This window comes from Ammospiza nelsoni, chromosome 3 (genome assembly GCF_027579445.1).
Source record: "Ammospiza nelsoni isolate bAmmNel1 chromosome 3, bAmmNel1.pri, whole genome shotgun sequence".
In the NCBI taxonomy this organism is placed as follows: Eukaryota; Metazoa; Chordata; class Aves; order Passeriformes; family Passerellidae; genus Ammospiza; species Ammospiza nelsoni.
The window spans coordinates 24,302,736-24,320,127 of NC_080635.1; the positions used below are offsets into that span (position 1 = coordinate 24,302,736).

The window sequence follows — 17,392 nt, forward strand, 5'->3', positions numbered from 1 at the left end:
TACCAAGAGGAACAGGGCATGCCCAATTTTCAGCTGATGGGGAACAGTGGCTTTCACTTGGTACCAGGCTGTGGCCATTAGCAGACTGTCTGTATGTAGCACTGGCAGAGGTGGGGTTTCTTACTTATCCTAAGAAAAAAACTGGTTTGGGGGAAAAAGGGTGACATGACATGCATTTGTCATAGCCTAGACTTCCTAGTTGTTCCTTGTAGGCATCCTTCTGATGAGCATGACTAGGTGGGCAGGAGTCAGGTGTTTCAGGTGTATTTTCAGAAAGTGAGTTTCCTTGAGTAATTTTGAGGGGCAGTGGGAGATTCTGGACAAGGTGGGAGTAGCAGTTGGAAGCAGTAAAATACTTGGTGAAAGCTAAGAGCTTTCTGGTGTGTGAAATTTGGGGTAAGTAATCTAGAAGGCAGGTGATCAGAGGAGTGGGGATTTCTAGTACATGTTCCTTGGATGACATACTGCAGTTTGATGTTCAGCATGCTCTGTCCTCATCCTTTTATATCTCACAAGGAGCACCAATGCCATCTTGTCTTCCCTCCTCCCTCCTGTGAGAGCCCTGTGCTGATGTAGGTGAAGAATGACTTGATTACAAATACAGATTCTTACAGTTCATTGGGAAGGACCAAGTGTTACCATAAACAGATGGTTTCATAGTCCATGCTTATAAAATGGGACACCTGAAAAGTTGAACGGTTCTGAGGCTTTTGCCATTAAAGTTTTTGCAGATACTGAAAGTTCTGTCTTTGTATATATTCAGAATTGCTGCCATGAAGTAGGATTGACTGTCTTGCTGCCTGTCTCAGCCTTTCAGTGGCAGAGTTTACAAATTCAGTGTCGAGGTTCAGTGCCTCAGTGGGTAAGCAGGCTCAGCCAACACCTAACACAAGCAAAATGAAGTTCCTGCTGACTGAAGGAAAAGAAAGCACTCTTCCCACTCCCTTTCACTGGCCCCCATGCCCCATCCCAACCTTCCCTGAGTTGAGTCTGTACCACCTCTGCTGATTCCAGGTCGGTTTCCTGTGGCTGTTGTCATGAGAGGCTTTCCCTGCCGTTGCCCTGTTACCTGGCTTGTACTGGGTGGCTGCTTCCATTCTCCTGTTACAGTAAAATAGGACAGCATAAGAGAGCAGAATATTCATGGAGCCAGTGAGAATAAGCTCTTCTTCTTGGGAAGCACATTTGTGAAGCTGCAGAGGCTTTGGTTTCTTCTTGAAATTAGCGTGGCATTCTGCATGGCTCTTCTCAATCTGGACAGTAATGATTCAGATGTTAACTTGGAAGGTTACAGTTTTTGCATATAAAATTATTTTCTAATGTTAAATAGTCCTGGGAGCAGGGAATGAAACTTGGCATTCTCTGTTCCAGTGGGAGAGTTTTAAGCTATTAATCATATTATTAGTGTTATTATTGGTAGTAGTAATAGTTGTATTGTTTGTACTAACTGGAATAGCATTACTGGGACTGTTTAGGTTACACAGTTGTAAAACATTTCAGTTTGGTCATTTACTTGGGGACAACTTAGAGATGCAATAGGGAATCCCTCTGAACCTGAGAGTAAGAGTCCTAATTATGGCCTAATTAGTGATTCCTTTTTACTCTGCCCAGTGGTAGCTAGGTACAGTTGAGAACATGATTTGTAGCTTTAGGTGTTCCTGAGGTTCAGACACTGAGACATTTGAACAGTGGTTTAATTCCTCTATTAACATAAATGTTTAAAGCTTGCTGTAGTTAAATAGTTGTAACTTGACAATATTTTATCTAATCTTAAGAAAAATCTTGTAATATTTTAAAACATGACTGAAGTTTCAGAAAATACACTGGTTTTTTTTTTGAGAAACAGATTGGGGTAAAATTCTGAATAAGTATGCTTGGGGAACTGAAGTTAGGGTGGGGACATCATTGCATGTGATAATTACGGCTTGCAGTATCTTCACACAGTTTACATGAGGTGGAAACAAGCGTCTATGACCTTCAAGGAGTGAAGGCTCAGAGTATGAGTGTAACTGATAATTGCACACCCACAGTTTCCATTTATCCTGACCTACAAAGAAACTGGTTGTTCCTTCTGAATAGCTGAGATGTGATCATGCAATTTAGAAAGTTGTACTTTGCCTAACTTAAAACTATCATGAGTATTATTATGCATTTAAATTTGTCATTCCATCTTCAGAAACATGATGCTTTTGTTATCTAGAGTTTCTGGACAGAACTTTGTTTTAGGAAAATCTTGACAGTAGGCCAGAGTAAATAGGTTTTGATTTTCCTTATCACGGTATTAATGGATGTGGATTTGACTGATTTTTTTTGTTAAAGGTGCCATTTAATATTTGTGGTAGTTCCAATGTTTATAGTTCTCAGTAATCTTTTTATGAGCATAAACCACAGTCTGTAACACTTTTTTTTTTACTCCCTTGTTTCTAAAATTTTTTTAAACAAGGAATTTGCATAATGCCTTAACATTATGAAATGGTCACTGGTTTGCACCAAGTGATTATAGAAATGCTGATAGGATTTTGGAGGCGAATCTTGTTTGGTAGAAGTCGGTGGAAGAAAAGCTTTCTTCTGCCTTTTCTCTGCTTCTACTGTTGCTACTGAAGCCTTGCCCTAAACCGAATTAGAGTGGAGGTGTTTTCCCTCCTCGTTTCTTTTATCCTTTTGTCAGTAGAGTGCTCAGCTTGAGGAAGGGAAAATGGCACTTAGAGAGCGTTTCATGTCCTCTTGAAACAGTGCAGCTGCAGAGCTAAGTGCTGTGTATTGAGAGATTTGAGAAGGGAAAGGAGAGAAGCCTCTCCAGCAGTCTGAGGGTGTGAGTGGGGTATCCATGATCTGTTTGTGCTGGCTCACTGTATGGGATCAACATCATCCTGTATAATGCTGTGTAAAAAGTTTGCTTGCATGAAAAAATAACTAATGAGGAAACAAGGCAAATACTGGAGTTTCTGAAAGTGATTTACTTCTTGTTTTGCATTTCAGAACACTGATCCTAAGTCGTCTGTAAAAGGTGTAAGTGGTCAGCTTGGAGAGGGGCCTAGTGATGGACTGCAGCTGTCCAGTAGCCTTCAGTTTCTTGAAGATGAACTTGTGTCTTCTCCTTTACCTGATCTTACTGAGGATCAGCCTTTTGATATTCTTCAGAAGTCCTTGCAGGAGGCCAATATTACTGAACAGACTTTGGCGGAAGAGGCATATTTGGATGCCAGTGTAGGTTCTAGCCAACAGTTTGCACAAGCTCAGCTTCATCCTTCTTCATCAGCATCCTTTACTCAGGCTTCTAATGTTTCTAATTACTCAGGTCAGACATTGCAACCTATAGGAGTTACTCAAGTGGTACAGCAACCTGTTGGAGCATCTTTTGCAAGCAATACAGTTGGTGTGCAACATGGCTTTATGCAACACGTCGGAATTAGTGTTCCCGGCCAGCATTTGTCTAATAGCAGCCAGATTAGTGGTTCTGGGCAGATACAGCTGATTGGTTCATTTAGTAATCAACCTTCCATGATGACCATCAATAACCTCGATGGATCTCAGATAATACTGAAAGGCAATGGTCAGCAAACACCTGCAAACATGAGCAGTGGCCTCTTGGTCCATAGACAAACTCCAAATGGGAACTCGCTGTTCAGTAACTCAAATTCAAGTCCCGTAGCACAACCTGTAACTGTTCCATTTAACAGCACAAATTTTCAGACTTCATTGCCTGTCCATAATATCATCATTCAAAGGGGTTTGGCACCAAACTCTAACAAAGTTCCTATTAATATCCAACCAAAGCCTATTCAGATGGGTCAGCAGACTGCTTACAATGTGAATAACTTGGGAATACAGCAACATCATGTACAGCAAGGGATTCCATTTGCTTCTGCAAACTCACCTCAAAGTTCAGTAGTTGGTCCTCATATGTCTGTTAATATTGTTAATCAACAACAAAATACAAGAAAATCAGTTACACCTCAGACAGTTAGCAATGCTGGAGGTAGTATTGTTATCCATTCTCCTATGGGACAGCCTCACGCACCTCAAAACCAGTTTCTCATACCTACAAGTTTGTCTGTTAATTCTAATTCAGTTCATCATGTCCAGGCCATAAATGGACAACTTCTTCAGACTCAGCCTTCCCAGCTGGTTCCCGGCCAAGTGTCTGCTGAGCACGTAATGCTCAACAGGAACTCTACAAACATGCTAAGAGCCAACCAATCGTATTCAGGACAGATGCTGAATAATCAGAACACAGCTGTTCAGCTTGTTTCTGGCCAGACATTCACAGCTCCTGGAAACCAAGTTATAGTAAATCATGGAACTTCCCAAATTGTTGGTGGACAAGTGCCACTGCAGCAGGCGTCGCCAACGGTGTTGCATTTGTCACCCAGCCAAGCGAACGTTTCCCAAGGCAGGTCGAGTTTCACCACCATGTCACCTGGGCAGTCCACAGCCTCAAGTATGCCAGCTTCTGGTCGATTTGCTGCTGCCAGTTCTTCTGGTTCCGTGCTCCCCAGCCTGGGAGCATCCGTTCAGTCTGTCGCGTCGGGAGGGAACTTCACGGGGGATCAGCTGGGCCAGAACAGAGCTCAGGTTGCCGTCAGCGCGTCGCATCGTCTTCCAGCATCCTCCTCCAAGTCTGTCAGCACCTTCAGTCACACGTCTGTGGGAGTAACACAGCAACAGTTTGCCTTTGGTCAGGTAGGAAAGCTGCCTGAGAATGTAGCCAAAGAAAAGCTTCTAAGCTGTGCTAAAATTGGCTAATACACAGAATGGTAATTTTGCTAGTTTGTATTGTTACAAATACTGTGGAGCTGCTAAAAGTTACTGTAACCCAGAATTGTCATTTCACATGGTATTTTCTAAATCAGTGAACAACTCTGCCACTTTGATTAATCCCAAAGATTTTGTTGGTGATTTATAGTATTATTTTCAGAAGTGCTTGGCATTAATTTGTCTGCTCCTGTTTAAAGGAGTGGGCATTGTAAGTTTATACAATTGCAGGCTCTCCTGTAAACCTTACCATAGGCTAGATGTAAAGGCTCAGGTTCATTCTTAGCACTTAAAAATCTTTTGACCTCCCTAAAACCTATGCATTTTCAAAGTCTGACTTAATGAAATTAGAGATGAAAAGGCTTCTTGGGCTTTCTTTTGTTATTTATCATATTGGTGCTTTTGTTATGTGTTTCTGCAGAAGTTGGAAGCTTTCAAATTTGATGCAAAGACAGGAAATGCTTCTTAGAATCCTTAAAAATAAATACCTTTTAAAGCAGTTTGTAAAAGTATAACATTAAAAATAATCCTCTAAGAAGTCAAGCTAGTACGTAAAAAAAAAATTCAGAATTCACTTTTAAGGTTTGATGTTGTTTATTTTGTCCAGTAGATACACTTGCAGTATATATTCAACTCAGATTTTTCTGTTTTCATAAGCAAACTTATAAGCAGTCAAAAGTTTAAAAGGAAAAAAATTCATAAAGTTACAGAGCTAATTTTAACTCAGTGACTTTTCACACAATTATCAACAAGCTATTCAATTTCTGTCACTTTTTAAACTTTTTTTTTAATTGGTAATTTTGAAATACTGGTCAATCTCTCAGAATGCATTTGCACTGATTAGATCTTTCTCTTTTCTCTTTTACTTAGATCTTTCTTTTTCCAAAGGCCTGATGGATTTTTTTTAACCAAACCCAAATCTGCAGTGAAACAATGTCTTAGAAAATAATGTGCATTATTTAAAAAATCAGTTATGAACATGTTGTAGAAACACATTTGTAATCTTTGCCAAGATTCTGGTTCAGGTTGTAACATTTTATTTGCAGATGAGTAACTTGAGGCCTGTCTGATTTCTCTTCTTGTGTCTGCATCTTCCTATTTGCAGGTCATGTGCTGGGTCAGTGAGTTTCAGCAGTTATAGAAGCAGATTATTTCTTATTGCTATAAAAGATCATTTTGTTCTTGTGCTGGAATTCAGAGCTGTAATTGGGAACTTTTAGAGAACAAATGGCACTATTTGCCAGAATCTTTTTAGTTTATTTGTACTTTTAAACATTGTACTTTATATACTAAACCATGTATCACTCACTTGCTAAGCAGTGGAGGGTTTGTTCCACTGTGAGTTTTTTTTTGGTTGGAGAAGCAACTTCATCATGTTGCAGTTTTGGAACTGTGAGAAGCTGTGTTTTCTGAGGGCCACTTGTAGTGGGAAATGAGTGATCTTGTAGAATGCAACTGGTATGTATTTGTGCTGTTAGTGTAATTTCTGTTCCCCTCTGATTTACTTTATAAAGTTCTTGAACTTGGAGGGATTGAGATGTGTGAAATTTCACCACTGATGAGTTTGAAGTTAAAAAAGTATACATGGAGATGAAATTTAGGTGCCTTTTCCTTGTTTTTCTTAAAGCTTTCAGTAAATATTTCACTGTGATTTTTAAAAAAATTGTTCTTTATTTTATGTATGTGCCACAGAAAAAGGCTGTGAACCAGACATCACCAGTTTCTGCATCAAAGACACAGGACAATTTGAGGCAGCCTCAGCTAACAAATCTTCTGAGCAACACACTATCAGGTCAACTAAGGTCTTTTTAACATAATTTCTTAATTTTCTGCAGCAACCGAGACTCATTCTACTTCAGTGTGTCAGACTTACATAGATGCCTCATGCTTATAGAGTTCTAAAGGTTGTTAGAATTTTATTTTTAGAAGAATTGAAGCTATATTTTTCAGTATTGAATGTGTGCTTTAATTTTTCTCAACCATGGCACTTCATTTTGTAGAGAGAAGAGTTGAATCTCCGCAATTAGCAATTATTTCTCTCCTCTATAAAATCCAAAATTATACCTTCTTTCATTTTTCTTTTTTTTTTTCAGCTTAGGAAAATAGAAATATTCAATTTTCAAAATAGGCATCTGCTAGAATTCCATGCAAGTTCTAGAATGTTGAATGTGGTGGCTGCTTCAGTTACAGAGATAGGTATTAAAAGGTTATGTGCAGGCTGTCATCACTCACTTTATTCTTGAATGGGTCCCTTTCAGTTAGAATAGTTCATGCATTGTTCATGGCAAAACAGCAGCTTTTCAAGCAGCACCATGCTACTGAAAGAACAAAACCAGTACAATCAAGGCAAGCAGAAAAATGCAGTAACTTTCCTGTTCTCTGTGTACATAAGTAACCTTTTGAATAAGGTCCTATACTCTGCCTTGCTTTTTTTTCCCCCCCCTTGTGTACTGTTATGTATAAGCTGTCCAGGCAATTCTGTACAATCTGCACAGTATGCTGGGTGTCTTTGGGGAAATAAAACTCAATAAACTCTTACTTGTTTTGGTTGTAAGGTAGCACGACTGATAAGATGCTGTTTGGATTATGAAGCAAGGCAATTGGAGGAAGTCTGCCTAACTAAAAAAATCTAGGGGAAGAAATGTGCTTGTTGTCCTGCAAGAGTACTTCCAGGAGCTCTAGAAAAATTTGGGTAATCACTTGAGGGAGGATTGGTATTGAAAAGTTTGCTAAAATTTACTGTATGATTTTAGGTAAATTGTTGGGACACTAAACTTACAGCACTTGAATTTCTTCTTATGTTGCAGTACCATGGTGTGATTTATATCTGAGGATTTTTATTGTTTTCAGGCAAAATATCAATCCTGTTTAATTTTTATGAGCTGGTTTCTCCACAGGATAGTTGCACTAGTGCTTTTAAGCATAAGATAGAGCTTTCCTAGAAACTCAGGTGAAATGATCAGGATAGGGATACAAAATTATTCCCCTCTTGCTTAGGATGACAAGAATCTTTTCAACTTTTTTTTTATAGGACAGGACTCTGGAGGAAAAATCATACAACAATCTCTAGGAACAGCACAGCCACAAGAAAAAGTGATAGGATCATCATCAGTTCAGCAGAGTATACAGGTAAGAACACCTCTATTTATATGTTTCCCTGTCTTCCTGTTTTTTTCTGGGATAGAGCTAATTTTCATCTTAGTAGGTGGTACAGTGCTGAGTTTTGGATTTGGCTGTGGATAACGTTGGTAACACACCAGTGTTTTAGTTATTGGGCAGTGCTTACTCTGCAAGTCACAGCCTTTCCAGTGCCCCATGCTGTGCCAGGGCACACAGGACAGCTGGCCCAAACTGCCAGAGGAGTGTCCCATTCTCTGGAACATCCCGTGGTGTTCTGGGTGGAAATGTACGAACTAATTGCCTGTGAGCCCCTGATGGCTGCTCAGGAATGGGGTGGGCATTGTTCAGAGGGTGCTGGGCAATTGATTTGGGCATCACTTGTTTCTCCTGGATTTAATTCCCCCTTTTGCTCTTTTTCATTACAACTTTGTAATAACTATCATTATTATATTGTTTTATTTTGTTTCTGTTTTTAAACTGTTCTTTTCAGCCCATGAGGTTTACTTTTTCCTGATTCTCTTCTCCACTGGGGTGAGGGGAGGTAATGAGTAAACAAACAAGAATCATTGTAGGTTTATTTGTAGAGTATATGAACTCCTTCAAACTTGACAAATTCTACCTTGGCATAGTAAATGTTGATTATTTTGCAAATTGATACACTGAATGCTGCTTTGAGATTTAGTTCATTAAGTGGAGTCTGACTGTACTGTTCCCTGAAGATAATTTTGTATGACATAGCAATTCTTCATTGAGTTGGCCAATAGTTCGACATACTCTTCTCATTATTTCTTACAAACTCAGCTGTTCTCTGGCTGATTGGGAGACAGTGGTTTGTGAGAAGCAGCACAACAGTTCCACGTGGTCTTTGTCTGTTTTATTCCTTACTGCAGTCTTCTTCTTTTACCATCAAAAGTTCTCCCACATAATGCAAGTATGTACAAAACACTGTCCAAAATGACTTTTTTTTGGAGAGGATCTGACTTAAAATTTTTGTTAGTAAATGTATTTGTCAATGCAGTAGGACAGGAATGTTTTTCTATGTCTTATTGATGTACAGGTAGAACAGAAGGTACAATAGTGCTCAGTTAGGAGGTCAGCCTGGATGTGTAATAGTTGGTCAGATGTTCATTCTGCTTGGTGGTGATTACTTTTTGTGATCTGAAGTTGGAGGCTTTTTGAGGCAAATATTCTTCCAGTGTCTCTGCCATGAATCTTTACCCCCTCAGAGAGCCTCTGGTCTTAGGAGAGTGTTCCCAGGAAAATCTTGATTTCATTAAATGTCTAAGCAAAGGAAAAAATGACTTGGATTGCTACCTGATGGGCATATCTGTAGCATTGACACTGAAATAGAATTCCTAGAATGACTTTTACAATCCCCCCATCCACTGTGGCTTTTGAGAATTGAAGTGCCCAACCTTAGCCTGCTTTCCTCATAGATACTCTAATCCATTAATGTCAGGCAAGATGACATCTTCTGAGAAATGCAGAGAGGGTTTGTATGAGCAGATTTGTTTGTAAAAGTTTTTAGTTGTATCTTTCCTTCTTTGTACCTGCTAACTTTGATCTTCTCTTTCTTAGTGAAGTATGTGTAATGCAAAACAGTGGAATTTGTCTACAAACAGCATTTCAGACCTTTGGTTTATGTCACTTCCCTATTTTGTGGGTACACAGTGCCCTGTGAAAACAGGAGATAGTTGAAAGTGTTTATACTTATGTGGTGGTTACAGTTAGTATTGGTGATGGTACCTAATTGACAGAAACAACTCCTGAAACTTAGGTTTTGCAAATGAGGGGCTGTATTGTAATTTGTCTTTTATTTTGAACGTAGGTCGATGGTCATTTAGTTGGACAGAAAAGGCCTGCTGCTAAACAGTTAACTAAAGGAGCTTTGTAAGTCACTATTTCGTTTTAATTTTGTTGCAGAAACCTTAATTTTTACTTTTGTCAGTGTAAAAATTCTGTACAGTACGTTAAGTATATACCATTAATTTTTTTCTAGTATTCTGCAGCAATTACAGAAGGATCAGGTACATGCTGTGACACCAGATAAAAGTCGGTTCAGATCATTAAATGATGCAGTTCAGAGACTCCTTTCTTACCATGTGTGCCAGGGATCGCTGCCAACAGAAGAAGATTTAAGAAAAGGTAATTTTCTTTTTCAAATTTGGCAGTAAGTTTGTAATCAGTTTGTATTGAGAGAATTCTTAATGTAAATTCGAGCAATAAGAAAAGGATTATTTTAAAATTTGTACAGGTTATTGAAGAACAGTGTTTGAAAGTGTACTTTGTCTTTCTAGTGGACAGTGAATTTGAATCTGTTGCTACACAACTTCTGAAGAGGACACAGGCTATGCTGAACAAATACAGATGTTTGCTTATAGAAGATGCAATGGTAAGGTGTAGAACCCAGGTACACTTTGTTTAAGGGATGGGATTAAATTTGTTGAAACAAAGTCTACAGAACAGGTGCATGAACTTCTGTTCTCTGCTTCTGCTTTGCTCTTACACTGAACAGGCTGTGATAGTCAGGAGGGTGATTTCTGTGTGTTTCTGTGGATGATGGAACCTGAAGTAGTGTTGATGTTGTCCATTCCGAGGCCTCCAGCCATATTATAATTAGAGCCAAATCATATTACAGTTTAGGAAATCATTGTCCTTAAAAGCTAGGTGGAACTTCATCAGAAGTGCTTCTGATTAAAGTGCTTTCACAATCCCAGGTATGAGGCAAAATAAAACGGACAAAGTTAAGGAATGTGTTTTACAAGGATCAGGAAATGCCATTGTGACCTCAGATATGCTAGTTTTCATACCTGGAAAAGTTTTGAATTTGAGTGTAATAGGCATTTAGATATTTAGAGACAGGGATACATAATACAACTGTTAGAATTAATATGATTCTACAACTAGCAGTTGCATTGTAATAGATCCTAACCATTAAATATTTGCAAGTATTTGCAGATGCAAAGAGAGGATGGAGGTTGAGATTTGTTCTTTTAGCATCTGGTATGTTGTATGGCAAATCCCATTTAGTAATTTTGAAAAGTTTGTTTCACATAGCATTCAGGTTTGAAACTAGTTGTCTGTGTTATGGCCTAGTGCAGTGACCATTTTCTGTGATGGATGAATCAAAGTGGCTTGAAGGCATTGTCAGTAAAATGTAGCTCTGACCAGCTAGTTACAAGGATAGGAGAGAAGTGCAGGGAAGATGACAGGATGGTCCCAGTTCAAGATTTTTGCTGGTTGATCCCCTAAAAGAGAAGGATACTGTATGAATTTTAAAAATTGTGGTATACAATAGTAAGCATACTCAGTCCTTAAAAAGTACAACTCATACAACTGGAATAGCAATTCTCTTTTTTAAAGTCTTTCCCAAATAAAATTTGCAGTACAATGTGAGTAATACTTCATGACTGAGTTTCAGTAGTGGTTGGGTCAGAGACAGGATTGTTGAATTGTGAATGTTCTTTGCAAATACATAGTAAAGGAAGTTTCTTTTCTCTGAAATTTAACTAAGCTGTCGATGTTTTGATTTGATACCAACATATGAGTCACTCTAGAGATGGGTTGTGTTTTCCCTTTTCCTCCAGCGGATAAATCCCTCTGCAGAAATGGTTATGATTGATAGGATGTTTAACCAGGAGGAAAGAGCATCTCTGACCCGGGAAAAGCGTCTTGCACTTGTGGATCCTGGTAAGCAATGCTTAACTTCAAAATAAAGTGTGGAGTGTTTAAAAATAGTTGTGGCCACAGTGAGGCAGTGATTGCTGTGGATTCCAGTTAGTGAAATACTGAATTAGCATTTGCAAGATAACCTTTTATAACTCCAGAATTGAACAATCCAGAGACATTGTAGGGTTGAAGCAGTTATTTGTGGGGGAAAAAAAAGAGTTATCTGTTTGGCAGAGAAATGTTCAAGTTTCTTTTGACAACAGTCATGACTTCTATAGTTCCTCCATCCTAGCAGGGAAGAATCTGAGTTTACTTGCAGCCAGAAAGACCAGCACTGTTTGAAGCATGAACACTCTTGTTCATCTTAATGAAGTGTTTCTCTTGGAGTGCCATGGCCATTTAAATGGCACTGTTTTTAACTGGGATGTTGTTAAACATAGCACCTGGAAGCACGTTAATTGTGTATGATTACAGTTACGATTTGTTTAAAGGTTCTGCATGATCTGCATATTTTAAAAGATATTCACAGGTTGTGTTGTAGAAAGTATTAATCTTCAGAGACCATATTTGCATATTTAGAATGCTGGGAAGTGCCCTTAATCTGGTTTTACAGCGCACATGCGTGAGCAGTGTGCTGATTAATTTAGTGCTAATCTCCTGCACTGTATGCAGCAGAACGCATAAGCATATGAACATCTCTTAAAGACCCAGATCTGTAAGCTGTGGATGTTATTTGAATTTCAGTACACAGAAACTGTGTTGTCAGTTATTTGGATGTGCAGCTGATTTTAGTAAAATGTTGCTACTTAATTTTCAGATGGTTATCAGGCCGATTTTTGTTGTTCTGCCAAACAATTTGAGAAAGCAGCCGAAGAAGCTCAGTCCAGCAAAAGTGACCATCAGTCTAGCAAAACATTACCTTCTCGAAGTCAAACCACCAAAACCCAAGCCAGAGACCGACCAAAATCCAGCTCAGCAGACTCCACAAATCACAGTAAACTTCCTATAGTGCCTAACAACATTCTGACACCACAAGAAGGAAAAGCTTCTACTAAAAAATCCGAGAGCCTCACTAAAGCTTTAAAGTTTGAAAAAGCTAATTGTTCTTCTGAGAGCCAATATGTGGCCCTTTCTGAAGAAAGGATGAGTGGGAAAGATCTTGCCAAGTCCACTGAGAATTCTTCGAGTTCTGAAGACTTGTCAAAAATAGTGTCAAGAGGCAGTCATGGAACACACAATAAAATATCAAGGAATGCAGTTCAATCTTTCTCCAAGGTAACGTGTAATAATTCACTTCAAGACAAAACTCTGAGGAGCTCTCCAAAGAATGAGGTTTTGCATCCTGCTAACAGGAAAAGCTCTGATGAACCCCAGGAAGACTTACTGCTCAGTAAGAGTTTAGAAACTACATTTAAAAACATCTTGGAACTTAAAAAAGCTGGGAGGCAGCCACAAAATGAGGCAGCAAGTAGTGGCTCCGTTGAATTAGAGTTCCCTAATTTTTCACCTATCGCTTCACAAGAGAACTGCCTGGAAAAATTTATTCCAGACCACAGTGAAAGTGTTGTAGAAACTGACTCTATTTTAGAAGCAGCTGTAAATAGTATCTTAGAGTGTTAATAGTTACAGTACCATGGACAAGTTATGTTTCTCTTAGCAGAAGCAAATGTGAATGACACCACAAGTACAGCCTGACATGCATTTAAGGTTAACCTTTCTAAACTAGATTCTGTTCTGTGTTTGAGAGCAATACTCATTGTGGTTACAGTGAGATATCCAAGTAAAGTTAATCCTTGTTAGAATGCAGTCTGTTAGGGCCTTACTGTTTCAAGTATTATTATGATAGTGCTTTTGATTATTGAGCAGTACTGCAACGTAACAGGGTTGCAGGTTGTTAGGCCCTACATAATACGGTAATATACTGACAATCACAGTCATTTGAAAGGATATATTTATTAAGAAAATGTTTTTAAAGAGTGATGGAAGCAACAATTCTCCCCTACCCTTCTCTTCACAAATCATCAAAATTTTAGTTTTTCTGGAAAACCCACTGTACCTCTATTCAGAAGTGATTATTTGCTTTGTTAATGAATCTGTATTCTAGGATTCTTAAGTTGGAAGGAAATCATCAGTGTGTTTACGAGGCTTCATAATTTAAACTTTAAGTGCTTTTCTATTGCTTTCTGAGCAGAAACTAGTACTTGATATATTTGTAGTGGGTAACTTTAGTCTGTGGGATGATATTATATGATCTTAGTCACAGTGGCATGATATGAAGTAATAAATGCTTGACTAAGGATGGTAGAACGGAAGCCAGTAAATAGCAAAGTGTACAGGATGAGGCCATGATAGAGCCATGAATTTATATATATAATACATATATATGTTATCTCTTGAGGAAAAGATTTTGCATTTTATAATTGGATGTAGTCAGCCTTGAGTCTTTCTGAAGTGGTATAAATGTTTTTTTTTTATTTGTTGGTTTGGTTTTTTTTTAGACCAAGTGTCAAAAGCACTTTGATTTGAAAACTGTATTTGTAGCTTATATTTTAAGAGGATGTTAGCCTTACTCTGAGTAAATTTAAAGGCCAGTGTTTATTTTTGATTCTTTTTGCTTTTTGCTGTCAGAGAATGTTAAATCATCCACCGTAGCAGTCATTATTATCAAGATATGTACAGACCAAAGTTGATCAGCAATCCCATTGTTTAAACATATCAAAAAAATATGTAATTATTAATTCATATTGTAAAGCCAAGTGAAACCATTGCATGGTTTGCATTTGGCTTGCTGTCATGTTGTTAAGATAGAATCTTATTATTTTATTTATTTATTTTAATCTATGACTTTTTTTTGCTGCCCATGCTGCTTTGTTCTAGTTTACTTTGGTCATGAGTGCTTCTGTGCGCATAAGCGCGCTGACGTTGGTCACGTGTGTGTAGTACATATGTCTGCTCAGGAGGATACAGCTTTTGTGGTTTCTAAGGTATGCTCATGTGCTCCCCCAGAACTTCTCCACCATTTCTCAGAAACATTACCAGCCCTTTTCCACACTTGCTGATTTTGATTTTCACGGTGTAAGAGGCTCATTGTGACAAGCTGTGGTTGTCTGTCAGATTGCCAGGAGAGAAACCAAAAGGTTTTGCTGGTGTGTAACTCAGTCCATCTGAACGACACGGAAGGAAGCAGAATTAGATCCTTGGGATAGTAGAACATTACAGTCAGCTCAGTACTGAGCTGCAGTCCACTGTCTGACCACTGAAGGAAACCAAATCTAGAAAGCAATGAGAGAGAGATGAACTTCCTTAAAATTCATTTCCCCTTCAACATGAATGGAAGTACTGGTTTTATATGTTACTAATTGCCATTTAAAAAAAATGTGCCAATTTTAAAGTACATGTTTGTAAAAACCCAACATTCCCAAGTGTTGTATGTAATATTAATAAGTATTGCCAGTTTTAAATTTTTGGTTGGGTGTCCACAGAGTAGACTCTCAGGCAGTTAGTTGTTTTCTTATTGGCAAAACTGACAAGATAGTCTTCACCTATTGCCTTTTTAGATTTAATAATATTCTCATGGCTGTGTATTCTGATGCATATTTTATCATTTTGGAAGTGTAATTAATTTATCATTCTGAACTATTTAGGAAGGAGAGCAGTAAGTTACACAGCTGTATGCTAACTAGTTAAATTTTTCTTTTGAGGAAAAAAAAAGTGAAGTTGCACATTCATCAGTCCCCTTGCTTGTTGTGCCACCTCGAAATGGGTATGGGGTTTCCAGCCTCTCTACAGCAAATACATAACTGGTTGTGTGTCTTCTATTGGGTCTCATTGGGAAGGGGGGACAATGGCATATAAAAAAGGACAAATTGCAAAAAGTAATCGTGATTGATTTGGTCAGACACATTTCTCTGAACTGCTGATGAGAGGAACCCCTTGAACAATCCTAGTAAGATTGATCTTAGATTGTTAATGTTCTGTTGTTCACTCCTTTGAATTCAATTCTAAAGGAATTCTGGTACGTGGTGAAGCAGTAAATGAAATAATTGTATTTTTGTGGTGCTTAAAAAAAGTTTATTAATCATATGGGCTCAAGTCCAGCAAAGTATTGTGAATATGCATGACTTTAAACATGTTTTCATTATTTTGCTGGATCAGCATTGTGATTTCAATGTTATTTAATACTGCCTAATATTAAAACAAATTTTAAACTGGCAATTAAGAAAACTATGTTCATTTTGAAGATTTTGGTATAATTTATCTGTTAGAGTAGGGAGGCCTTACAGACTGACTTCACTTAAAGAGGATGTGTCACTTATTGTCAGCGTGGTATGGACTTTATTTGCTTAAATACCTTCATTTGTAAAGTATGTCTCACTTGAAATTGCTTTGTATACATTTTGTAAAAATATTTATAAAATGTTTTGTAAAAAAAAAAAGTATAACAAATTGCAGTTTATTTTGTTATGTTGGATAAATACTGTTAAAAGACACAAGTCAGTAAATATATTGTTAATCCATGGATAGGAAATGTTTAGTTGGAGATTACAAATTGAAACAACCATTGCAATACAGCCAAAGATTTGGGAAAAAATGTCTATCTGTGATTGTCTTGATTTAACCAAGTTGAATATTCACATTTCCAAAAGATGATTTGTGTCAGTTTTAAGTCTTGCTCCTCTTCTTTTCATGATGCAGCTCTGTTGTAATATACTTAGTAGGCCAACTTTCCATGCTCCTTATGCATCTTTCTGAACATACACACTGCTAGGATTTGGTTCATGTGGCATTATAACTACATTCACTAATGTTAATCTCCAAATTACAAGAGAGCAAATGGTCCTCCCTTACTGGTATTAGGAGTCTTGCCACAGCAAGGTTCTTGCTTGCTCTCCTTCTCTGGTGTATTTTCACAAGGTAGAGGCATCATCTTCCTGGTGCCTCAGGGAGATGGAAGATGAGAAGGCTTTTGGATGAAGTGGTCACTGCATCCACACTGCAGGTTTGACTCATGTCAGCTGCATTTGGTTATAGATGCCTGTGTTTGGGTGTTTTGTGAGACAATGCTGCAATTGCAGGTGCTACAGGGAATCTTCCTACTTTTATTAGAGGGGTGATGAACCTTTTTTTACTGTGATTGAATTTTTCAGAGAGTATGCTGAGACTGATCTAGTAAAGCTCTCATGCCTGGAACTTCCTCACTTTGTTTTTGGAGGCTGTGGAAGTGGAGCATTGGTGAAGTGGTGAAGGGCAGTGCCTCTCATCTTGGAGTAGGGCCTGCACTGTTGAAAGGTAGAGATCTTCATGGTTAGTATTTGTTATTTTGTCAGTGAGACAAAATAAATATGCCCTTTGAATGCTTCCCACATGGATTCAGACAGCAACAAAATTAATAAAACCAGTTATATGCTATTTTAATATCTTTTTGAGTTAGGATGGCTAAGCATCTTGGGCTTGGCTTTTTTTTTTGTTTTGTTTTGTTTTTGTCATTTCCCTGTGGAATCACCGGGCAAACCTTTTGTATTGCTCAACATTTTATGTGAAATCTACTGTGCAGGTATCTTCACCTGAGAATATCTTTCTTATAAGAATTTATGGTGTATTTTTTTTATTGCTTTTCAATAATATTTTTATACCTGGGCTTGTTATGTTTATTCCAACTTATGGGGCAGAATTTCTGAAAATTTTTGTGTGTGTGTTAATGCATAGCTGATTTAAGAAAGTCAAAACACTGTTCATTTTGAGGATCTGAATGAAGAAAAAAAAAGCCAGGAGCAGATTGGCACAAGGAAAGGTAAGTGTAAACAATTTTAAAACTTAGAGGAATTCCTCCCTTCTTTTTTTAATAAGC

General features: G+C 38.0%; 1 protein-coding gene across 7 annotated transcripts in view; it reads left to right on the top strand.

Moving 5' to 3' along the window:
• BICRAL (BICRA like chromatin remodeling complex associated protein) overlaps nt 1-16,948 on the top strand; it is a 45,854-nt gene extending 28,906 nt beyond the window's left edge. For 5 of the 7 annotated variants that reach the window (XM_059469443.1, XM_059469444.1, XM_059469441.1 and 2 more), the window contains 8 exons: nt 2,980-4,683; nt 6,448-6,547; nt 7,787-7,884; nt 9,704-9,765; nt 9,875-10,020; nt 10,173-10,267; nt 11,463-11,565; nt 12,362-14,142. In XM_059469443.1, coding sequence (XP_059325426.1) covers nt 2,980-4,683; nt 6,448-6,547; nt 7,787-7,884; nt 9,704-9,765; nt 9,875-10,020; nt 10,173-10,267; nt 11,463-11,565; nt 12,362-13,164 — 3,111 coding nt within the window. In that variant the 3' untranslated portion in view covers nt 13,165-14,142. Of the gene's footprint in view, nt 1-2,979; nt 4,684-6,447; nt 6,548-7,786; nt 7,885-9,703; nt 9,766-9,874; nt 10,021-10,172; nt 10,268-11,462; nt 11,566-12,361; nt 14,143-16,691 lie in introns of those variants that run through there. The other 2 variants (XM_059469445.1, XM_059469446.1) reach the window with 2 other exon arrangements.
• The last annotated feature ends 444 nt before the right edge of the window (nt 16,949-17,392 follow it).